The sequence below is a fragment of the Oryzias melastigma genome, linkage group LG12, assembly GCF_002922805.2.
Source record: "Oryzias melastigma strain HK-1 linkage group LG12, ASM292280v2, whole genome shotgun sequence".
Lineage (NCBI taxonomy): Eukaryota > Metazoa > Chordata > Actinopteri > Beloniformes > Adrianichthyidae > Oryzias > Oryzias melastigma.
The window spans coordinates 2009039-2027708 of NC_050523.1; the positions used below are offsets into that span (position 1 = coordinate 2009039).

Genomic DNA, 18670 nt, shown 5'->3' on the forward strand with positions numbered 1-18670 from the left:
CCAAAATCCAGGATAAGGAGGGCATCCCACCCGACCAGCAGAGGTTGATCTTCGCTGGCAAGCAGCTGGAGGATGGGCGCACCCTGTCCGACTACAACATCCAGAAGGAGTCCACCCTCCACCTGGTGCTCCGCCTGAGAGGAGGAAACTAAACTAATCCGCCTTTGTGTGCCAACAAGTTTAGCCGGTGTTCACACACTAGTTCATTCCTTTAAGCTTGCAGTTCCAGAATTCTTTTTTAATTGAGCTCTACTCTTCAGTGAAACTGAAATTAAAATGTTTGCTTCTGTTTACAAAGTGTTCAAGCTAATAAAGGCAAATTAAAGCACAAGTACCTGGTTTCATTTCAAAGCTGGTCAGGGTGTTGAATGTCTCAGGGGAGGGAGACAAAAAAATACAAATACTGAGGAAAAACTGTTTAAAACCTAAAATATTTTTCTGGTTAAAGCAGATCAACATGAGCTTAAGCTCCTTAAATTATAACATTTCTCAATTTGTATTTATTCAGTCTACTTGACATTTTCTTCAAAATGAAAGCACAGCCACATAATTTACATTTCAAAATGAAACTCATTGAAACATCACTAGAGGGCGCTGTGGTTCCAAGCTGGGTTCAGTCTGCACCCTCTTCCTCCAAAGTTTCACTTCACAGGATGGTTTCTGCACAGGAGTCGCTGAAGCGAGCATGCGGAGCCCTGAGGCGGGCCCTGTGGGTGTCGAGTGGTGCTGGGGGGTCAGCGGGGGCAAACGGGTTGTATCGGTGCTCTCTGGAGTAAACGCCAGACTCCTCGCTGTCTGACTCCACCCGGATGCTGACCTGGGGGACGGGCTGGTGAGGCGGCCGCTGGGGGTCCAGGGGGGCGAGCAGGCCCTTCTGGGAGTGATCAGGTGAGGGGGGGCAGGAGATCTTCAGGTGTAGAGTGATGCTGGGAAACAGTGGTGGTGGGAAACGTTTACTCTCCATCTCACATTCAGTTTGCAGTCAGCTTAAAGCATCACATTTTCACTGAGGACTCCAGGTTCTAAATCAAACGTGAAGCTGAGGAGAAGTCAAACTGTCGCCTTCTTCAGCTTCAGCATTTGTCCTGCAGGGGGCGCTGCTCTTTAAATGTGAAAGCACGCTAGAGGCAACAATTTGTACAGTTCTAAACAAAATCAAAAGATCAAATATTGGGAATTTAGCATATTTAGTGACTGATTTACAAGCATTATCTCAGCATGCTATAGTTCTAATGTATTAGTGCTTCAGTCTTTGTGTTAATATATTGTGGAATAAACTATAAAACCACCAAATTACATATAAGACTAACTTCTGTCTACAGCCTGTTCAATTTTCATTTCCTGCTTTCAAAACAAAATAATTTTCTGCCTTTAAGTGTCTATGTTGCTTTAAGACACAGTACTAGTTTTAAACAATATTAATTTGGATGAAGCAGTTGACTGTATAGGAGAACTGGACTGAGTGACTCAAACAGGAAGTGGCTCCAAGAAGTTCAAATCCCATAGACTTCATTCTGTTGGTTAGAATAAAATCTCTTGCTCTGATACTTTAAAAAAAAAAAAAAATTATAATCCTCATTTTTTTAATTGTAAGATTTTCAAGTCCTAATCTGACCAATCAGATGCCTCAATAAAAGTGGGTGGAGCCTGCTGCCCCCATGTCCAACCTCTAAAACGTTTGACAGATTTTGTGTAGCCTACTGTCAATTAAAAGGGAGTGGTCTTCCAACAAGCTCACTCCTGATCGGTGAGAGTGGTTGCCATAGAAACGAGGACTCAGACGGATTGGACCAATCACTGCTTAGTGACAATTTCTTTCAGCGTCTATTTCTCTATAGAAGTCTATGGGATTTTGGCTTCATGGAGCTACTTCCTGTTTGGAACGCCAGGGGGGAGGAGTCACTCAGTCCAGTTCTCAGAGACAGCTAACGGCTCTCATCCGGTATTCGGTTTAAGAAGTTCAGACAGTAAAAATGAAAAACATTTTCTCTCTGGTGGGTTTTTGTTCAAAAGCTGAACATTGTCATAAAATTTACAGAGTAAAACATTGTGATTAATCGTAATTAATCACAACACTAAAGTTTGATTAATTGTTTAATCGATTGAGAGAACTAATTAAAACTAAATGTTCTAAATGTACAGTTTTGTGTGATTTCATTTATTTGCAGATAATTGGAAACAAAACAAAAACGTAAAATTTTTCACCATTAATTTTTTCCCAGATTTGCAATTAATTAGTTACATTTTTTGAATTGATTCCTGGCCCTAGATAAAAAAATAGTAATTATCAAGAAGATTTTAAGAAAAGATATCAGAGAAAGATTGATTATTCTGAGTAATAGTTTATAGTTTATTTCTCTATTGAAGTCTTGGAGCCAGCAGGTACTTCCTGTTTGGGACATAAGGGGGAGGAGTCACTCAGTCCAGTTCTCAGATACAGACAATGGCTCTTATCTGGTGTTTGGTCAGTTTCCTCACATTTGTGACATTGCAGAAATATAAATGGAACAATGATGTTTGGTGGCTCCACCTTAACAGTTTTAAGTATGTTGGAGACAAATCTCTCACTATAGATCACTACTTTTAGTTCGTCTCTTTATTATTTTATGGCTTTGAAAAAAGTTTTATCTGTTTTAAATCTTAAAGGGATTCACATTAAATTTAAATGGAAAATTAATAAGACTCTTGCAGTAGTTCCAGCACACTCGGCCCCCTCTATCTTCAGCCGATTAAAGCTCCATCCATCACAGTATGCGACACGAGTGTGTCCTGCAGTTATGTGTGTGGCGGCCTGGAGGCGTGGTCCCAGCCTGCGCTCCTGTCGGGCGAGTATATCAGATCGCTGTAGGGGACGTGCAGTTTCAGCACACAGTACCTGCGGTCAAGCTCATTTTGGTCAGACGTGACTGTGGAGTAGGGGTTCATCTCCTGGAAGAAGCAGCGTGAGCACAGGACAACACCAAGCAAGCAAACACAGAAACACAGTCAGATGAAGAAAAACTCTCAGATCCGTCTTCGTTCATGGAGGAGCGGAATCTCAAATGAACAGAATCGGTGCTGAAACACGTTCTCAGTGGGAACTCGGCAGCATCAGGCAGGTGAGGAGCAGCAAGCAGCGGGAGTACTCACTCAGACGATGGGGCGGGGGGGTTAACAGGGGTGGGGTCTGACTCTGAGAGGGGCTCCATGTGAATCCTCACCGGAGTGGAGCTGTGGGGCTGAGAGGAAGGAGTCGGAATGCAGGACAAACTTTCAGGAAAATGAGGGATTTCATCCCCCTGGGCTCTAAATAATCTTATAATAAACAATAAAACATTTGGAGCTTTGGTTCAGTTCAAACACCATAAATCAGGAGTGTCAAACTCAATCACATGAGGGGCCACAATCCAAAACACACCTTAGATCAAACAGGATAAACATTTACTGAACACTATGAAACTACATTTCTAAAACTTTAAAACTGTAACGTTTTAACATAATCATGAACTAGATATACTGTATAGCATTACCTGTGATGATGCTAGTGTGAATGCTGGAAGCTGAATTTGACCACTAGAGATGTTAGTACTGATAGCTGAAAACGCTAAAGCTGATAGCCAGCTAAAATATTAGCTAAATGCCAAATTAGCCTAAAAAAATAAAAATAAAATTAAGTTAGCTAAAACAGCGAGCACGTAGCTGAAAAATAGCTAAACTACAATGTTGAAAAACTGTAAAAAACTGAAAAAACCCTAAATTATCCAAAACAGCTAGCATGAAAATATTAGCCTAAATCCAAAACAGCCTAAAAAAACTTAAAATGAAAAGCCTAAATTAATCAAAACTGCTAGCATGCAGCTGAAATATTACCTAAACTCCAAAACAGCCTAAAAAACTAAAACAAAAAAGGCTAAATTAGCCAAAACTGCTAGCATGCAGCGGAAAAAATAGCTAAACGGCTACTAAAATGTAAGCTAATTCCTAAATTAGCTTAAAAAAGCTTAAAAAAAAGTTTAGCCAAAACAGCTAGCATGTAGCTGAAATATTAGCTAAACTCCAAACTATCCTAAAAAAAAAACAAAGTAATCCAAAAAGTTACCAATTTTTAAAACTTTAAACTGTAACTTTTTAACATAATTATGGATTATAAAAAAGCAACAATATTATTCCAGAATAAATCAACTTAAACCTTAAATAACTTTAATATTTTACTCTCCATAAAAATATATTTTATTACAATTATACAAGTTAGAAATGAGCACAAGATAACATCGGGTCATTAATAACAATAAAATAAAAGGATCTGGAGGGCCGGATAGAATTACCCGGAGGGCCGGATCCGGCAAGTTCTAAAGATCCATGTCAGCCATTCTCCTCAATCAATCCTTCATTCTCATCTTTACTTTCTGAAAATAAACTTTTCCGTAAAGGGAGAATGCCGTCTGCAGGTATGAGCATCAGGGATGCAGTCACCAAATGTGAATCAAAGTAAACACGTCCCAAAAATGCTAGAAAACGGAGCCCAGGCTGGAATAAAACCACTGAATTGTCCTTTCATGGAAGGCCAGTTATGCTCTGCTTCTTTACTATCATAAAGTCTATAAATCGGGTCAGCCTGGAGGTTGAACTCCACGGCTGGAAAGTCACAGTTCCTTTGGGCAAGACACCAGATCTGTGAAGTTCTTTGAAACAATGCTAAATGCAATGGTTGTTCAAACTTGGTAACCAACAGACATTTTCTTCAGTTTTCCAAGGTTTTGGTTCTGTAACAATTCTATTGGCTGTAACCGAAACCCAACTCGTCACACGTTGACGTTTGGTTGAGGACCCCCCCAGTGTCAAAAATCAACGTCTCGGGTGTCCCAACTCCTCGTTTTTTGACGTGCTGGCAGTTCCCATTAAATCGGAACCGCCACAGTCCTGAACCAGGACGCGGAGTACAGGGTACCCTAACCCAGTACTGGTTCATGCCAGGTACTGAGTCTGGTACCGGTTCACATCTGGTACTGTGTCTGTACAGAGCCCTGGGGGTGGTAGACCCTTGATTTTTACAAACAGCCAGCACGTCAAAAGACGAGAAGTTAAAGACACCCAAAACGTTTACGCCTGGTACCGCGTCTGGTACCGGTTTGGGTCCAGTAACTTGTCTGGTAACGATCTTTGTCTGGTACTGCGTCCGGTGCCGGGTTAGGGTACCAGTACTGGGTTTTGGTACCAGTACTTGATGCTACCCGAGGATCAGTCTGCCTCCAGTACTGCATCCGGTACCACATCTGGTACAGCACCCTGGGTACCACTACTAGACGCGTCCTGAGGACCAGTCTGCGTCCGGTACCGCGTCCCGAGGGTTGTAGACACTTGATTTTACGAAGAGCCAGCACGTCAAAAAACGACGAGTTTTTAAAAGCAAAGGAGTCATCAACCAAACGTCAATATGTGACGACTTGGAGGTGAGAATGTGTTGGTTGAAGATATAAAATCAAATCCAGTTATTGTCGAGTTTCATGTTGGAACTTTGAAAACCAAGAAGAAAATGTGAATGAAAACCAAGAATGTCTCACAGGAAACCTAAAAACGGAGGTTAGGACTTCAGAACTGTAGAGTTCAAAAGCAGAGCAGCAGAGGCTTCAGACGGAGGAACAGACCAGAAGGTTTCTCTACAGAGACTGAGGAAGAGGAGGAGACAGAAGACTGAAGGAAGCGTTACAGTGCCTTTTCAGCAACACTGTGGAGCAGAGAGGAGAAATGTAGAGTATTTGTCAGAGAGCGACAGCCTCCACATGAACACCATGATACCAGAGAAGAAGAAGCAGCGTTCTGCAGACAGACAGTCAGACAGACAGACAGACAGACAGACAGACAGACAGCATCCTCCATCAGCTCTCTCTCACCTCTTCATCGCTCTCCGGCTCCACTGCCTTCTTCTCTTTCTTCTTCTTCTTCTCGTCCTCCTTCTTCTTCTTGTCTTTGTCCGGTAGGATGTCATCCAGCCAGGCTAAGTCGTGCTGCGAGAACATCAGATCCAGCAGCTTTCGTACGACCATCAGACCCAGAATCTGCAGAGACCGATTGGTACAGCCAGGGTTTGGGTCGGTTACTCTGGCATGGACGGCGCCCCAAAACCACATGTTTCCACGTGTGTGCAGTAAGGTCGGTCCAGACTCTCCTCTGCCAGAGTCCCGTGGTGATGAGACCAGTCGGGCAGTAATGTTTAAACACGGATGTTATCGTGGTTCAGGTTCTGGATCCACTCACCATCACTGGGAAGATGATGGCCAAGAAGGTGGATTTGAGGATCCAGAGGACGGCCAGGCAGACGATCTGGACCAGCGTGAACAGATGGACCCGTCTGAGGGGGACGTGGCGCAGGAAGGAGAAGTCTGGCTGGTGTTTGGGGGGCATCAGGTACAGCTTGATCCGCTCCCAGAACTGAGACACAAACACCTTCAGTACATACTTGGTATGTCCAAACAGATGTTTGGTTCCTCTGCAGGTTTCTGTTTACTCAAAACCTTCCTTTGTGATTAAGTCTTTAGTTAAGGTTGACCGGGCGACCCAGAGTGATGCAGGTCTAGATCAGGGGTCCCCAAACTTGTTCTTGTGAGGGCCAAATATCTGTTCTCTTCTCTGATGGCTACCGGGTCGGTTTGTAGGAGAAAAAGTGCCTAAATGTAAACATTTATGGTTCCCCTGAAAGCCACAAATAGCCAAATTTTAAATAATTCATTTCTGTAATCTTCACAGAAAAAATAATACAAAAACTTTTAAAAAAAACTAGATATATTAGCAATGCTAGTGTGAACGCTGTAAGCTGAATGTGGCAGCTGAAGATGCTGAAATTGATAACTAAAACCCTGAAGCTAAAAGCTGAAGACACTGAAGTTGATAGCTGAAATGTCTGAAGCTAATAGCTAAAAACCTTGAAGCTGATAGCTAGCTAAAATATTACCAAAATACCAAATGAGCCCAAAAAAAAAAAAATGAAAACAATCGTTCGTTAGCCAAAACAGCTAGCATGTAGCTGAAATATTAGCTACGTATTAGCCAAATTAGCCAAAACAGCTAGCATAATGCTGAAATATTAGCTAATTCCAGAAAGCTGGATCAGGTGTGTTTGGCCAATAAGGAGCTTCGATGACAGGTTGGATGTAGGACACACCGGCCCTCCAGGTCTGAGTTTGACTCCCCTGATCTAGACAGCCAATCGGAAGGCTCAAATCCCTGATCCTGAAGTCCGTACCTGGATGCCACTCAGCGAAGCCACTCCCATGTAGAGGAAGACGCCGTACAGGACGGGCATGGGGATGTACTGAACCACACAGAACAGCAGAGTTAAAGCGAGGGGCGGAGACTAAAGACAAAACTGCAACAGGAAGTTCCTGGATGACCTTCAGGACCGGAGCGAGGAAGACCGAGAGTCCGGTCAGAACAAACACCAAGGTTCCCGTCAGACGTTGCTCCCTGCAAACGTCATGACAGTTTCACTTCTCCACTTCTCTTTAAAAATGTCAGAGACAGGAAGTGACATCACGACCTTGAGCTTGGCCTCACCTGACTCCCAGGAACTGCGGCTGTTCCCCAGGGGCGCTGGTTTCGCTCTCCATCTTCAGAGAGTCAATGTGGGCGATGGAGATGACGGTGGCGGCCACGTACCACGGCAGACCCATGAAGGAGCAGACCGCCATCAGCACCCCCACCCAGAACAGGTCCAGGTGGTAGCCACAGCCTTTCTGCAGAGGCGGGACGGTCCAGAAAAGAACCAAACGATGACTTCAGTCCAGAAAACGTGAAATCTCTGACCTGGAGGAGGCCGTTTGTCCTCGCACACCTTCAGCTTGTTTTCGTTGCGGTTGACGATCACGGCACTGATCTGCTGATCCATGAAGATGAGAATGGTGACCAGGAGAGCTGGAACGAAGCTGGCCAGGTACCACCACCAGGGGTTCTTCCCAAAAGGCGTCACCAACCAACCGCGGTCAATGCGTGTCGGCTACGCCACAAACGCACAACGAGCCAAATGAACAAAGAAAAACGTGGAACAAAACAATTCAGGCAGAATCATGAGTGTGCAGCAGGAAACTGAGGACACATCAGGTAAGTTTATATCATTTATGGCACAGTCGAGGCCCGGGGGCCGGATACAATTATCTGGAGGGCCGGATAGAATTATCTGGAGGGCCGGATAGAATTATCTGGAGGGCCGGATACAGGTAATTTGATTTTATTGTTATTAATGACCGATGTTATCTTGAGCTCATTTCTAACTTGTATCATTTTGACAAAATATATTTTTATGGAGAGTAAAATATTGAAAGTTATTTAAGGTTTGAGTTGATTTATTCTGGAATAATATTCCTGCCTTTTTATTATATATAATTATTTTAAAAAGTAAAAAGGTTTAAATAAAAAAAGTGCACTCTACTAGCTTTTTGGACTATTTTGGTATTAACTGATTGTTTTTAGTCTATTTTGGAATTTAGCTAATATTTCAGCTACATGCTAGTTGTTTCGGCTACGTTAGGCTTTTTTTTGTTGTTTTTTAGTCCATTTTGGAGTTAGGCTAATATATTAGCCACATGCTAGCTGTTTTGGCTAAATTTGGCTCTCTTTTATTTGTTTTTTAGGCTATGTTTAAGTTTAGGTAAAATGTTAGCTACATGCTAACTGTTTTGGCTAATTTAGACTTTTTAATTTTATTCTTTTTTTGTCTATTTTGGAGTTTAGCTGATATTTCAGATACATGCTAGCTGTTTTGGCTGCTTTAAGCTTTTTTTCCAGTTTTTTAGTCCATTTTGGAGTTAGGCAAATATTTTAGCAACATCCTAGCTGTTTTAGCTAATTTTAAACTTTTTTTCAGTTTTTTAGTCTATTTCAGAAGTTAGCTAATATTTTAGCTACATGCTAGCTGTTTGGGCTAATTTAGCCTTTCATATCACAGTTCAGGTGGGCTTCACACCTTCCAATGAATCAGACCAAACTGTAGACCAGAGGAGGAGCTAACATGAAGCTAATGTCAACACATCCTCAGTAACTGCTGCACTCTCTAACGTTTAGTCCAACAGTGTCACGTGTTTTTGATGATTCTCTAATCATGATCATGTATAAGAGCTGATCAATAGTTTCAATCACTGCAAACATGCAAACCAGAGAATCATAAATTCTTACCTGGAATTAAAAAAGAAAACAATTACCTTAAACTCTGTTGGAACGATTAGTTTGGGAGTGTCTAACCCCATCAACAAATCCAGACCCACAAACGACATGATTGACATGAAGATGGCAAAATCACTGATTAGCTTCCTCATCTATGGATCGGGACAAACACCAGAACGAAGAAACATCGACGAGAAACAGAAGAATTGAAGTTACTGCCAATGCTCAGCAAAAAGAGAGAAAGGTCCGGACATGCAGAGAGAGGACGGAAAGGTCTCAGGGGTCGGAGGACCTTGATCTCAGTGGGGACATGCAGTTTGGGAGTGTCCAGCTGCAGCAGACAGTCCAGCCCGCAGAAGACCAGGATGGAGATGATGATGGCGAAATCACTGATGAGGACACGGAGCTGGGGGGACACAGGGAGAAGACGTGGGAAAGGGCCTCCGGGAGGAGTGAGGAGGTCTCTGGAGGAGGAGTGAGGAGGTCTCTGGAGGAGGAGTGAGGAGGTCTCTGGAGGAGGAGCTAGGTGAAGATTTTGTTTTGAACCTGAAGGCAGCATGTGTGTCTGGGCTTTCTGTATTTGACTTGGCCAGCGGTCTGCGACCTGCGGCTCCAGATCCACATGTGGATCTTTTATTTCTTGCTATTTTATTTTTCTTTTATTAATTTTTATCTTCGTCCTCAGCAGTCTTACACTGCTGGGTTTTGTTATTTTAGTTTGGGATTGGACCTTGGTAGTCTTAGTATGCGGGCTTTGTTTATTTGTTTTTTATTTGACTTATTTTCTGTTTGGCCAAAGAGCCTCCATGAAGAGATAAAAGAGCCACATGTGGATCTGGAGCCGCAGGTTGAAGACCGCTGGACTAGGCCCCACCCACGTTACAAGCTGATTTCACTAAGGAGTCCACAGATTAACCCACAGTGAGGCACACAGTCCCGTCCAATCACCTGCCAGTTTACCTCCCTCACTTCCTGACCTCCGATGGGACGTAGACCATCAGGTTCGGCCGCTGCCTCATGGAGACGTTCCAAAAACAAAGTCTGATTCCATGAGAGTGAAGTCAGACCGTGAAACGGAGCCGTTAGGTCATGCCTGATGGTTCAACCAATCATTGTGGATCCTCTAAAGCTACTTTCACGCCGGGCATGTGTTGACCATTCAAGAACATGCTGTCATGAATGCACGTTCAGCCCGACGCGCTCACACCTTTTTCTACTAGCATTGGCCACGCCTACATTTGGAAGAGGTTTGGTCAGAAATGTCAAAGTAAGCAAACATTCTGAACAGCTCAAACCGAATTCATGTAAAGAGCAGAGATCCTCAACGGACATCTGCGAATGACGAATGCAAGAAACACTCGTGAACGTGAGCCGGTGTGACGGCAGCTCTAGAGGTGAAGACAGGTCAGTTTAAACTGGGAGGACCACATGCAGGGTCAGAGGTACGGAGCTCTCCAACAACCTTCCTTACCTTCGTTGGGAAGTAGCGGCTGAACTTGAACTTCTTGAGAGACACGGTCATGGAGTAGGTTCCAAAGAAGAGGATGAAGGACATGAGGGCCAGGTCAGGAACGTACTTACAGGAGCTGCCCACCAGAGCGCCTCCGTACTTAACACACTCCTTCTTACTCAGCTGACTCCAGTCCAGATCTGTCAAGTTAAACTGTGACGGCACAGAGGAGGCGAGGAGAGGATGGGAAGGAAGGACGGAGAGGACGGGGAGGACGGGGAAGAGGAGGGGAAACAGACAGAAGAGAAAAAAAACAAGCGATAACAGAAGAAAAGAATCCAGAACCAACAAAGAGTCTTAGAGTCCGATGGAAGAGGATCACCTGGTGTGGTTGGTGTGTCTTAAGAAAATACGTAAGAAGGGCTCAAACCAAACAGACTAATACTCAGAGGGATCCCAAAGATCCTCTCAGCATCATCTGGGATCGACCCAAACCTCCGCTGGGATCAACCTGACCCGGGCTTTTTGTCCCGCTCTTCTAGCTCATCATTAAATTACTGTAGCAGACGACAGAGGAAATCCCATCCAGATCATGAAAATCCAACGATCTGAAATCCAAACTGGACATAGAATGTTCTTGAACATCTATAATATCCAAAGCTGACTGGGATTTTACCCATCAAACCCTGCAGTCCTGTTAGACGTCCAGATCGTCTCTATTTTTGGGTTCGTTGGTTGGAGACGAGTCCCAGACGTCTACATGAGAGCAAACTAGATCTAGTATGTGTATGTCTAACTGTGACGTAAAAATACAGAACGTCACAGAACGTTACTTTTCTTAAAAGTTATTTAAAAGTTTGAAATAAGTTCAGGAAATTGACTTAAAATGTAACTTTTTTTTAATTTAAGATCAGTATTAAAATGATTGCAGACATAATTATTAAGAAGGAATAAATACAGTTTTATTTAGCGTATTTCTTTCAATTAGTTATTTTAATTTAAGTAAAGACTTCAACTAAAAATAAAAAAAATCAGTTACTATCTGGTGCGTACCAGTTACTGACCAAAAAGAATAATAATTTGTATCTGGTTAGTAACTGTTGAACACCAGATAGTAAGTATTGAATTACATTGTAATAATGTCCTAATTCAGTTTTGTTACCTGGGATTCTTTGATCGTCTAACATCCTGAGAAGATTTTACTCCGAATTTAAGGCTTAATAAAGGAAAGGAATCACATTTAGCGAGTTTTACTTCTTGAAGTTGAAATCTGACCTGGATGGAATTCACCGGATTGTGTCAGACGTTCAATGGAAGAACTGAACCCAAAGAACAACCTGGAGATTCCAGGAACACCTTGGAGGAAATGTGTCAAAGTCACGGCCCGGGGGCCGGATCCGGCCCTCCAGGTCATTTTATTGTTATTAATGACCGATGTTATCTTGTGCTTTTTTCTAACTTGTATAATTTTGAAAAAATATATTTTTATGGAGATTAAAATATTGAAAGTTGAAAAGTTAATTTACTCTGGAATAATATTCCTGCCTTTTTATTTTTTATAATTATGTTAAAAAATTGTCACTCTGCTGGATTTTTGGACTATTTTGGCATTTACTGAAATTCTTAGGCAGTTTTGGAGTTTAGCTAATATTTCAGCTACATGTTAGCTGTTTTGGATATTTTTGTGTTTTTTTTTTCTTTTTGTTCTTTGGCTGTTTTGGAGCTTAGCTAATATTTTAGCAACATGCTAGCTGTTTTGGATATTTTTTTTGTTTTTAGGCAGTTTTAAGGTTGTGCTAATATTTCAGCTACAAACTAGCTATTTGGGGCTTTTTTTAAGCTCTTTTGGAGCTTAGCTAATATTTTAGCAACATGCTAGCTGTTTTGGAGCTTAGCTAATATTTTAGCAACATGCTAGCTGTTTTGGCTAACCTAAGTTTTTTGGACTAATTTAGCTAATATTTTAGATGGCTATCAGCTTCAGTGGCCATATTCATCTTCCAGTTTTCACACTAGCATTATCACAGGTAATGTTATCCATCTAGTTCCTAATTATGTTAAAAATTGTGTTTTTTTTAAAACATGTAGTTACAGAGTTAATAAATGTTGATCCTGTGCGACCCAAGGCGTGTTTTCCATTTCGGCCCCCCTGTGATTGACTTTGACACTCCTGCCTCGGAGCTTCCTGCCTCCAGGCTGCAGATGCTTCCATCACGTCAAAGCGTCTGGCTCTTTTGTGATAACCAGAGATGTTTCCTCAGAAACACCTCCACCTCCTTGTTTTATTCATGAACTCTCCGCTTCAGCTGGAGGTTGTCTTGTTTTCAAAGCTTTGTGGTGTTTGGGAGCGACGTTTAAACTCGGCTGTGTGCCTCGGCTCAGATAAAAAAAATACCATCACTTTCTCTGCTCCTGAACGCCTCACCAAGATGAGGAAGAAAACCTTTTTCTGTCTGATGTTTCAGAATACATTTTCCGTATTGTGCCTTCTTTCTTACAGCTTCCCTTTAGGGGAAAAAAAAAACATAATATTCTGGAAATTATACGTCTGACCAAATATGTGCATTGAAATTCAAATTTCTGTTTTCCTGTGGCTGAATATTCTGAAAAACGGCTCAGAATCTGTTGTGAAAAACAACCAATGAGGCGTCTGAACCCAGGGGACGCCGGCGGTATTCTGACCCTCCCGTGTCCTCTGTCACTTACCAGCAGAGTCATGTTATCGTCTGCCAGCGGAGCTGAAACATTCAAGCCCAGCGCAGATTCTGAGGAGGACAAAACAAAGTCTTCAGCGTTCAAACAAATGACCGTTTCCCTGAATGTCAGAGACTCCGCCTCCGTCAGGTTCATCACAAACGCAGACTCACTTTTTCAGACGCCATCCGAGAACGAAGCAGAAACAAAGCAAACACAAAAATCAGCAGAGTGAAGAACAAACATTAGCTTCCATTAGATAAGAACGAGACTTTTGTTGAAGTTCTGATCAGAAAACTGCAGGTTTGCATTGAAGTCTCGAATCAGCTCATTTTTTCTTTTTCTTTTTGCAAACGTGGAAAAAATGAAAATTTTCAAGAAATTTATGGTAGAGTGTTGGTCCTGAAGCCGGGAGGTTGTGGGTTTGAGGTTAAAATACGGCAACAAATGGGACCAAAAAGGTGAATGTCGCTTTTCCCACTTCGCCCTACCAAACTCCATGATTAAAAATGGCTGAGAAAAAGGTCTGTTTCACAGTAAATCTAAATGTAAAACATGAATTAACAACTATTCCTAAACATGTTTGTTTGCTCTTAACTTTTGAGTGTAATGAAATAAAAAAGATTAGCACAAAATGCAATGTAATCGAAGGAGCTAAGGCTTTGGAGTTCAGAGGTTAAAGGAGATTCACTCAATGTCTCCCTTGACTTTCCTTGAAGGTCCTGGAATGGACGATTGACGCCCTTGAAGGTTTGAAGACTCACCCTGGTCCGGGGCGATGCATTCACACTTGTAGGAGGTGATGTAGTCCGGTTTGAAGCCCTGGTTGATTGGATAGTACTTGAAGCACGAGACCTGTGGAACATAGACGGGTTACATCAGAGTTTTTCAGCCTTTTTGAGCCAAGGTACACTTTTCTCCTGACAAAACTTCTGCAGCACAGCAGCATCCAAACGTGTTAAACAGGAGAACCTCTATAGTCTGTATTGAGGTTCAGTCCCTACAAAGTCTCAAAACAACTTTTTGTAATAATTCAGGCAGAAAAGCTGGAAGTAGCAAATGTTGTAATAAAATATTTCTATAATAATTTTCAACTAAATTGGTTGAAAATTTTCTCAAGTAGTTGTTTTTCGTTTTATTAATAAATGTATTAATATGTGATTTAATGTGACCTCATAAAAAAACAATAATACATTCTTTACAAAGAGTAATTTTTAAAATATTTCTTTAAATGTTTGTGCCAGAGCAAATATAATTTTTGAACAATTATATGATCACAACATGCTTGTTTTTTTACACACAAAAAAAAAACATTCATGTATATGTTCAGTTATAACACAAAAAGTGAACATTTTGAAGTGTTATTATTTTTTATTTAGTCTTAGTACAAAATGTTACTCTAACAAAAAATGTTTTATTTATTTTTGGGTGAATAAATTGTTTTATTTTAGTGGGATAGTGCAGACGTGCTGTCACTTTAACCCAATGCATTGTGGGAGATGCAGTTCAAAAACTGACACTCAAGCTGGACAAACTCACGTCTCTGAGCTTCATTATATTGTTCACTTTTTCACGGATAACACGAACTTTAGATGATATTTTAGTTGGAACTGAGAGACGTCATGAGAACAAAAAAGTGTTTGATGTTAACAATTTTTGATTGGTCAGATTGATGACATGATTTAACCTCCAAGAATGATTGGTGGAGACAGTTGGAGGGGCGGAACTTTTCCAAAAACAGCTAGCTGTATGGAGCTAAATCTGGGCCAATATTATTTGAAACCGAAATAAAATATTTTGAAAAAAATATTAATGTTTGGCCAAAAAAATAGTTCTCAAAACTCAAAATTTCAATTTCAAACCTTTTTTTTTCGTTTATGAATCTGAAAGTTTCAGTTACAAAACTTTTGGCCCTCTTGTGGTGCGTTGGGACGGGGCTAACACGAGGACCAATCAAAATCGATGAGGGGCGGAACTTCAGTCCCGGTGCATTCACTGACTCTGATGAGTGAGAACTGTAATAATTACTGTCAGAAAATGGCTGTTTAGCCCCGCCCCAACGCGCCACAAGAGGGCCAAAAGTTTTGTAACTGAAACTTTCAGATTCGTAAACAAAAACAAAGTTTTGAAACTGAAAAAAAAAGTTTTGAAATTGAAATTTTGAGTTTTGAGACCTATTTTTTGGCCAAACATTAATATTTTTTTCAAAATATCTTATTTCCATTTCAAATAATATTGGCCCTGATTTAGCTCCATACAGCTGTGGCTTAATTGTGGGAATGTCATTCTTATCAAAAAGTCTTTATTGGAATCAAACACAAATAAAATAAAAGTATTTTATGCTCTTTCAAATTCCCAACTATTCAGTGCTTCATCAGAGCCTGTTTAGATGAAAACAGAGCAGATCTCCTGGTGATAGAAAAGGTTTTAGATCAGTGAAAATGAATAATTTCTCACGGCACACCTGAACATCTCTCACGACACACCTGAACATCTCTCACGACACACCTGAACATCTCTCATGACACACCTGAACATCTGTCATGGCACACCTGAACATCTCTCACGACACACCTGAACATCTCTCACGACACACCTGAACATATCTCACGACACACCTGAACATCTCTCACGACACACCTGAACATCTCTCATGGCACACCTGAACATCTCTCACGACACACCTGAACATCTCTCACGACACACCTGAACATCTCTCACGACACACCTGAACATCTCCCACGACACACCTGAACATCTCTCACGACACACCAGAACATCTGTCACGGCACACCTGAACATCTCTCCCAGCACACCTGAACATCTCTCACGACACACCTGAACATCTCTCACGACACACCTGAACATCTCCCATGACACACCTGAACATCTCTCACGGCACACCTAAACATCTGTCACAGCACTCTAAAAACACTGGGTTAGAGATTCAAACATCCTGACGAGGTACATAGAAGTCCCTCACCATCTTCTTGATGGCATCAGAGATGAAGATGAAGGAGATGAGGCTGGAGAAGCCCTCCTCCGTGAAGCGGGTCATGTACTTGATGATGTAGCTGGCGTCGGACAGCACCAGAACAAAGCACTGCAGACAGGAGTGAAGGCCGATCCACAGACGGAGCTCCATGTAGTCCACGCCGTTGCTCCTGTGGGGGCAGCCAGCGGCGCTCAGAGACGGACGGCGTTTCCGTTACCTACCGCTTTGTGCTCGTCTTACTTGCTGAACTCAAACAGAAGTTTTTCAAAGATGAGAATGGGTCCAGTGGAGCTGAGGATGATGAGGGGCTGTCCACCGAACAGGCAGAAGACGGTTCCCGCCAGAGCAGTGCCGAGAAAGCTCTCCATGACTCCCTGAGGAGACGGAGAGGATGAGACACACGGGAGGCGTTTAGGGATGTCAGGTACTGCAGGGATGAAGACCTGGTAGTTGTCTGTAGCATCTCCCAGCAGGCCTCCGAAGGTAATGGCGTTGGTAATGCAGCCCAGGTAGATGAAGAGCACTGCAGAAATGGACTGGATATGGAAGCCATCGTAGATATCGCTACAATAGAATGGAATCTTCCTTTTGATGTCGAGCCACAATCCACCGCCAATCCTGTCGGAAGAAAGCAGAGGAAGCTTTGACCCCAACTCAACTGGTCAGGAATTACCGTGTTAACGGTTAAAGTTACAATATCTTAAAGATTTTGTGTTTGAGCGTCACCGACGATGCCTCAGATGTTAGAGGGTTAAAGTCTATAGACTTCATCACTGAAATGAAACACTGGAGGTCTTTGAACACCACCAACGCTTAGACATCCCTCTTCCTCCATACCTCCCGGTGAATTTCAGCTCCTCTCCGAGCTCGTGGGGAGCAGGAAGCTCCTCGTCCTCTCCTGGAGCCGCTCCACCAGCCGAGCCGTTCATCTGGCCGAGCTCGTTCAGGTTCAACACCGACTTCCTGGTCAGGAGACACAAAAGCTCTGGATGACACAAGATTGGCAGAAACACAACCTGAGCTCCGTCTTCTTCTTCAGTGGTGGATAAAAGGGTATGAGGACAGTTCCATTGAATCCTGTTGAGGTTTTATTTTTACCCATAATTCAAGGTAATATTCAGTTTTCTATTCATAGTTTAAAATTCAGCATGAAAAACACAATTAAAGCAGACATTTTAAAAATGAAAATATTCAATTAAAAAACAGTTAAAATGCATTTCAAAATTTACAATTTAAAAACGTAATTTGACCTTTCATTCTGAAAATAGATTTATTTTAACTTACTATAAAATCTCATAAAAATTAATAATTAAATTCATGGTTTGTAATTTAATTTGAATTTTGACCAAAAAAAAAAAGAAAAAGATTTCTCATATTAAAATTCAATTGATTTTTAAGTAAGTTTAACATGAATTTAAAACAAACAATGCATTGAAATGATTTTTAGTAATTGAATTGTAAATTTCAAAATTCATTTTCCTTTGAATTATAATTGCAGATGATTTTTTTTTCCTTCAAATTTTTACTTTTTAAACTTTTAAGATTGAAATGCGATTTTTTGTATTAAATTCTAAATTGTAAAATTAGATTTTACATTGAAAACCTCAATTGCAAATTGAAATTCCATAATTTATTTTTAAATTAGAAAATTAATTTTTAATTCAAAATGACAGAAAATTTTAAATTATGGGTGTAAAAAAACTTTCACTGAATTTACTATCCGACCAAACCCTTAGAATGAACTGAAATCATCATAGACACAAATCCAGAGTAAGACTGAGTCGCCGTGCCTCATCTCAGCTGACGGGACTTTCTTCGGGGGTTCGATGCGTATTTTGGGGTCCCACTCTCCTGGAGGGAGAACGATCACCTCGTCCAGAAACTCGTCGACTCCTGCGATCAGGTCCTCTCGCTCCCTCGCTTTATAAGCGACGTCGCTGAACAGCTGCAGAGAGAGGAGAACTAAGAACAGAAGTATCGCAGGCGCCCCGAGACCCGTTTGGCCGTCGCTCACGTCGTCCACCATGAGGGTGGCGATGGCTCTGCCGATCTCATTGTAGGATTTGGTTTTCCCTTGAGGCCCCAGCAGGATGAAGAGGAACCTGTCAGGAGAGACGATGGAGGATTCAGACAGATCCAGGGAGGATGGAGGAGCGGGAGACTGAGGACCATCACCTGGTTGGGACGGGAACCTCGGTGAGCCCCCCCAGAGTCGTGGCCTGAGCCAAACGCACGAAGGCCACAAACGGTTTGTCCAAGAAGTCCACCTCCCCGATCAGGACGTTTGAGGCTTCGGCGTCACGAGGAATCTTCTTCATGAACTTGTTCTTCAGCTGGAAGGGAAACGAGATCCAAACAACTCCTGTTTACATGTGTCTGAATCCCTCGGAACGTCGTGA

General features: G+C 42.0%; 2 protein-coding genes across 6 annotated transcripts in view; one reads left to right on the forward strand and one right to left on the reverse strand.

The window, feature by feature from the left end:
• Positions 1 to 331, forward strand: part of ubc (ubiquitin C) — a gene marked incomplete in the record, with an annotated part of 2044 nt that extends 1713 nt beyond the window's left edge. Inside the window, 1 exon segment of the mRNA XM_024299039.2 lies at positions 1 to 331. Within this exon segment, the coding sequence (XP_024154807.1) occupies positions 1 to 152 (152 nt within the window).
• The window catches only part of slc4a5b (solute carrier family 4 member 5b), a 44302-nt gene that overhangs the window by 784 nt on the left and 24848 nt on the right, over positions 1 to 18670 (reverse strand). Inside the window, exons 11-31 of one of the 5 annotated variants that reach the window (XM_024299036.2) lie at positions 18447 to 18604; positions 18286 to 18373; positions 18062 to 18216; positions 17109 to 17234; positions 16715 to 16889; positions 16512 to 16645; positions 16260 to 16440; positions 14041 to 14131; positions 13289 to 13347; positions 10604 to 10795; positions 9425 to 9538; positions 9171 to 9284; positions 7808 to 7969; positions 7531 to 7709; positions 7368 to 7440; positions 7220 to 7288; positions 6235 to 6408; positions 5871 to 6035; positions 3130 to 3218; positions 2876 to 2928; positions 840 to 926 (exon numbers count right to left, since the gene is read on the reverse strand). In XM_024299036.2, coding sequence (XP_024154804.1) covers positions 2922 to 2928; positions 3130 to 3218; positions 5871 to 6035; positions 6235 to 6408; positions 7220 to 7288; positions 7368 to 7440; positions 7531 to 7709; positions 7808 to 7969; positions 9171 to 9284; positions 9425 to 9538; positions 10604 to 10795; positions 13289 to 13347; positions 14041 to 14131; positions 16260 to 16440; positions 16512 to 16645; positions 16715 to 16889; positions 17109 to 17234; positions 18062 to 18216; positions 18286 to 18373; positions 18447 to 18604 — 2505 coding nt within the window. In that variant the 3' untranslated portion in view covers positions 840 to 926; positions 2876 to 2921. Of the gene's footprint in view, positions 1 to 117; positions 927 to 2786; positions 2929 to 3129; positions 3219 to 5870; positions 6036 to 6234; positions 6409 to 7219; positions 7289 to 7367; positions 7441 to 7530; positions 7710 to 7807; positions 7970 to 9170; positions 9285 to 9424; positions 9539 to 10603; positions 10796 to 13288; positions 13348 to 14040; positions 14132 to 16259; positions 16441 to 16511; positions 16646 to 16714; positions 16890 to 17108; positions 17235 to 18061; positions 18217 to 18285; positions 18374 to 18446; positions 18605 to 18670 lie in introns of those variants that run through there. The other 4 variants (XR_004948821.1, XM_024299034.2, XM_024299035.2 and 1 more) reach the window with 4 other exon arrangements.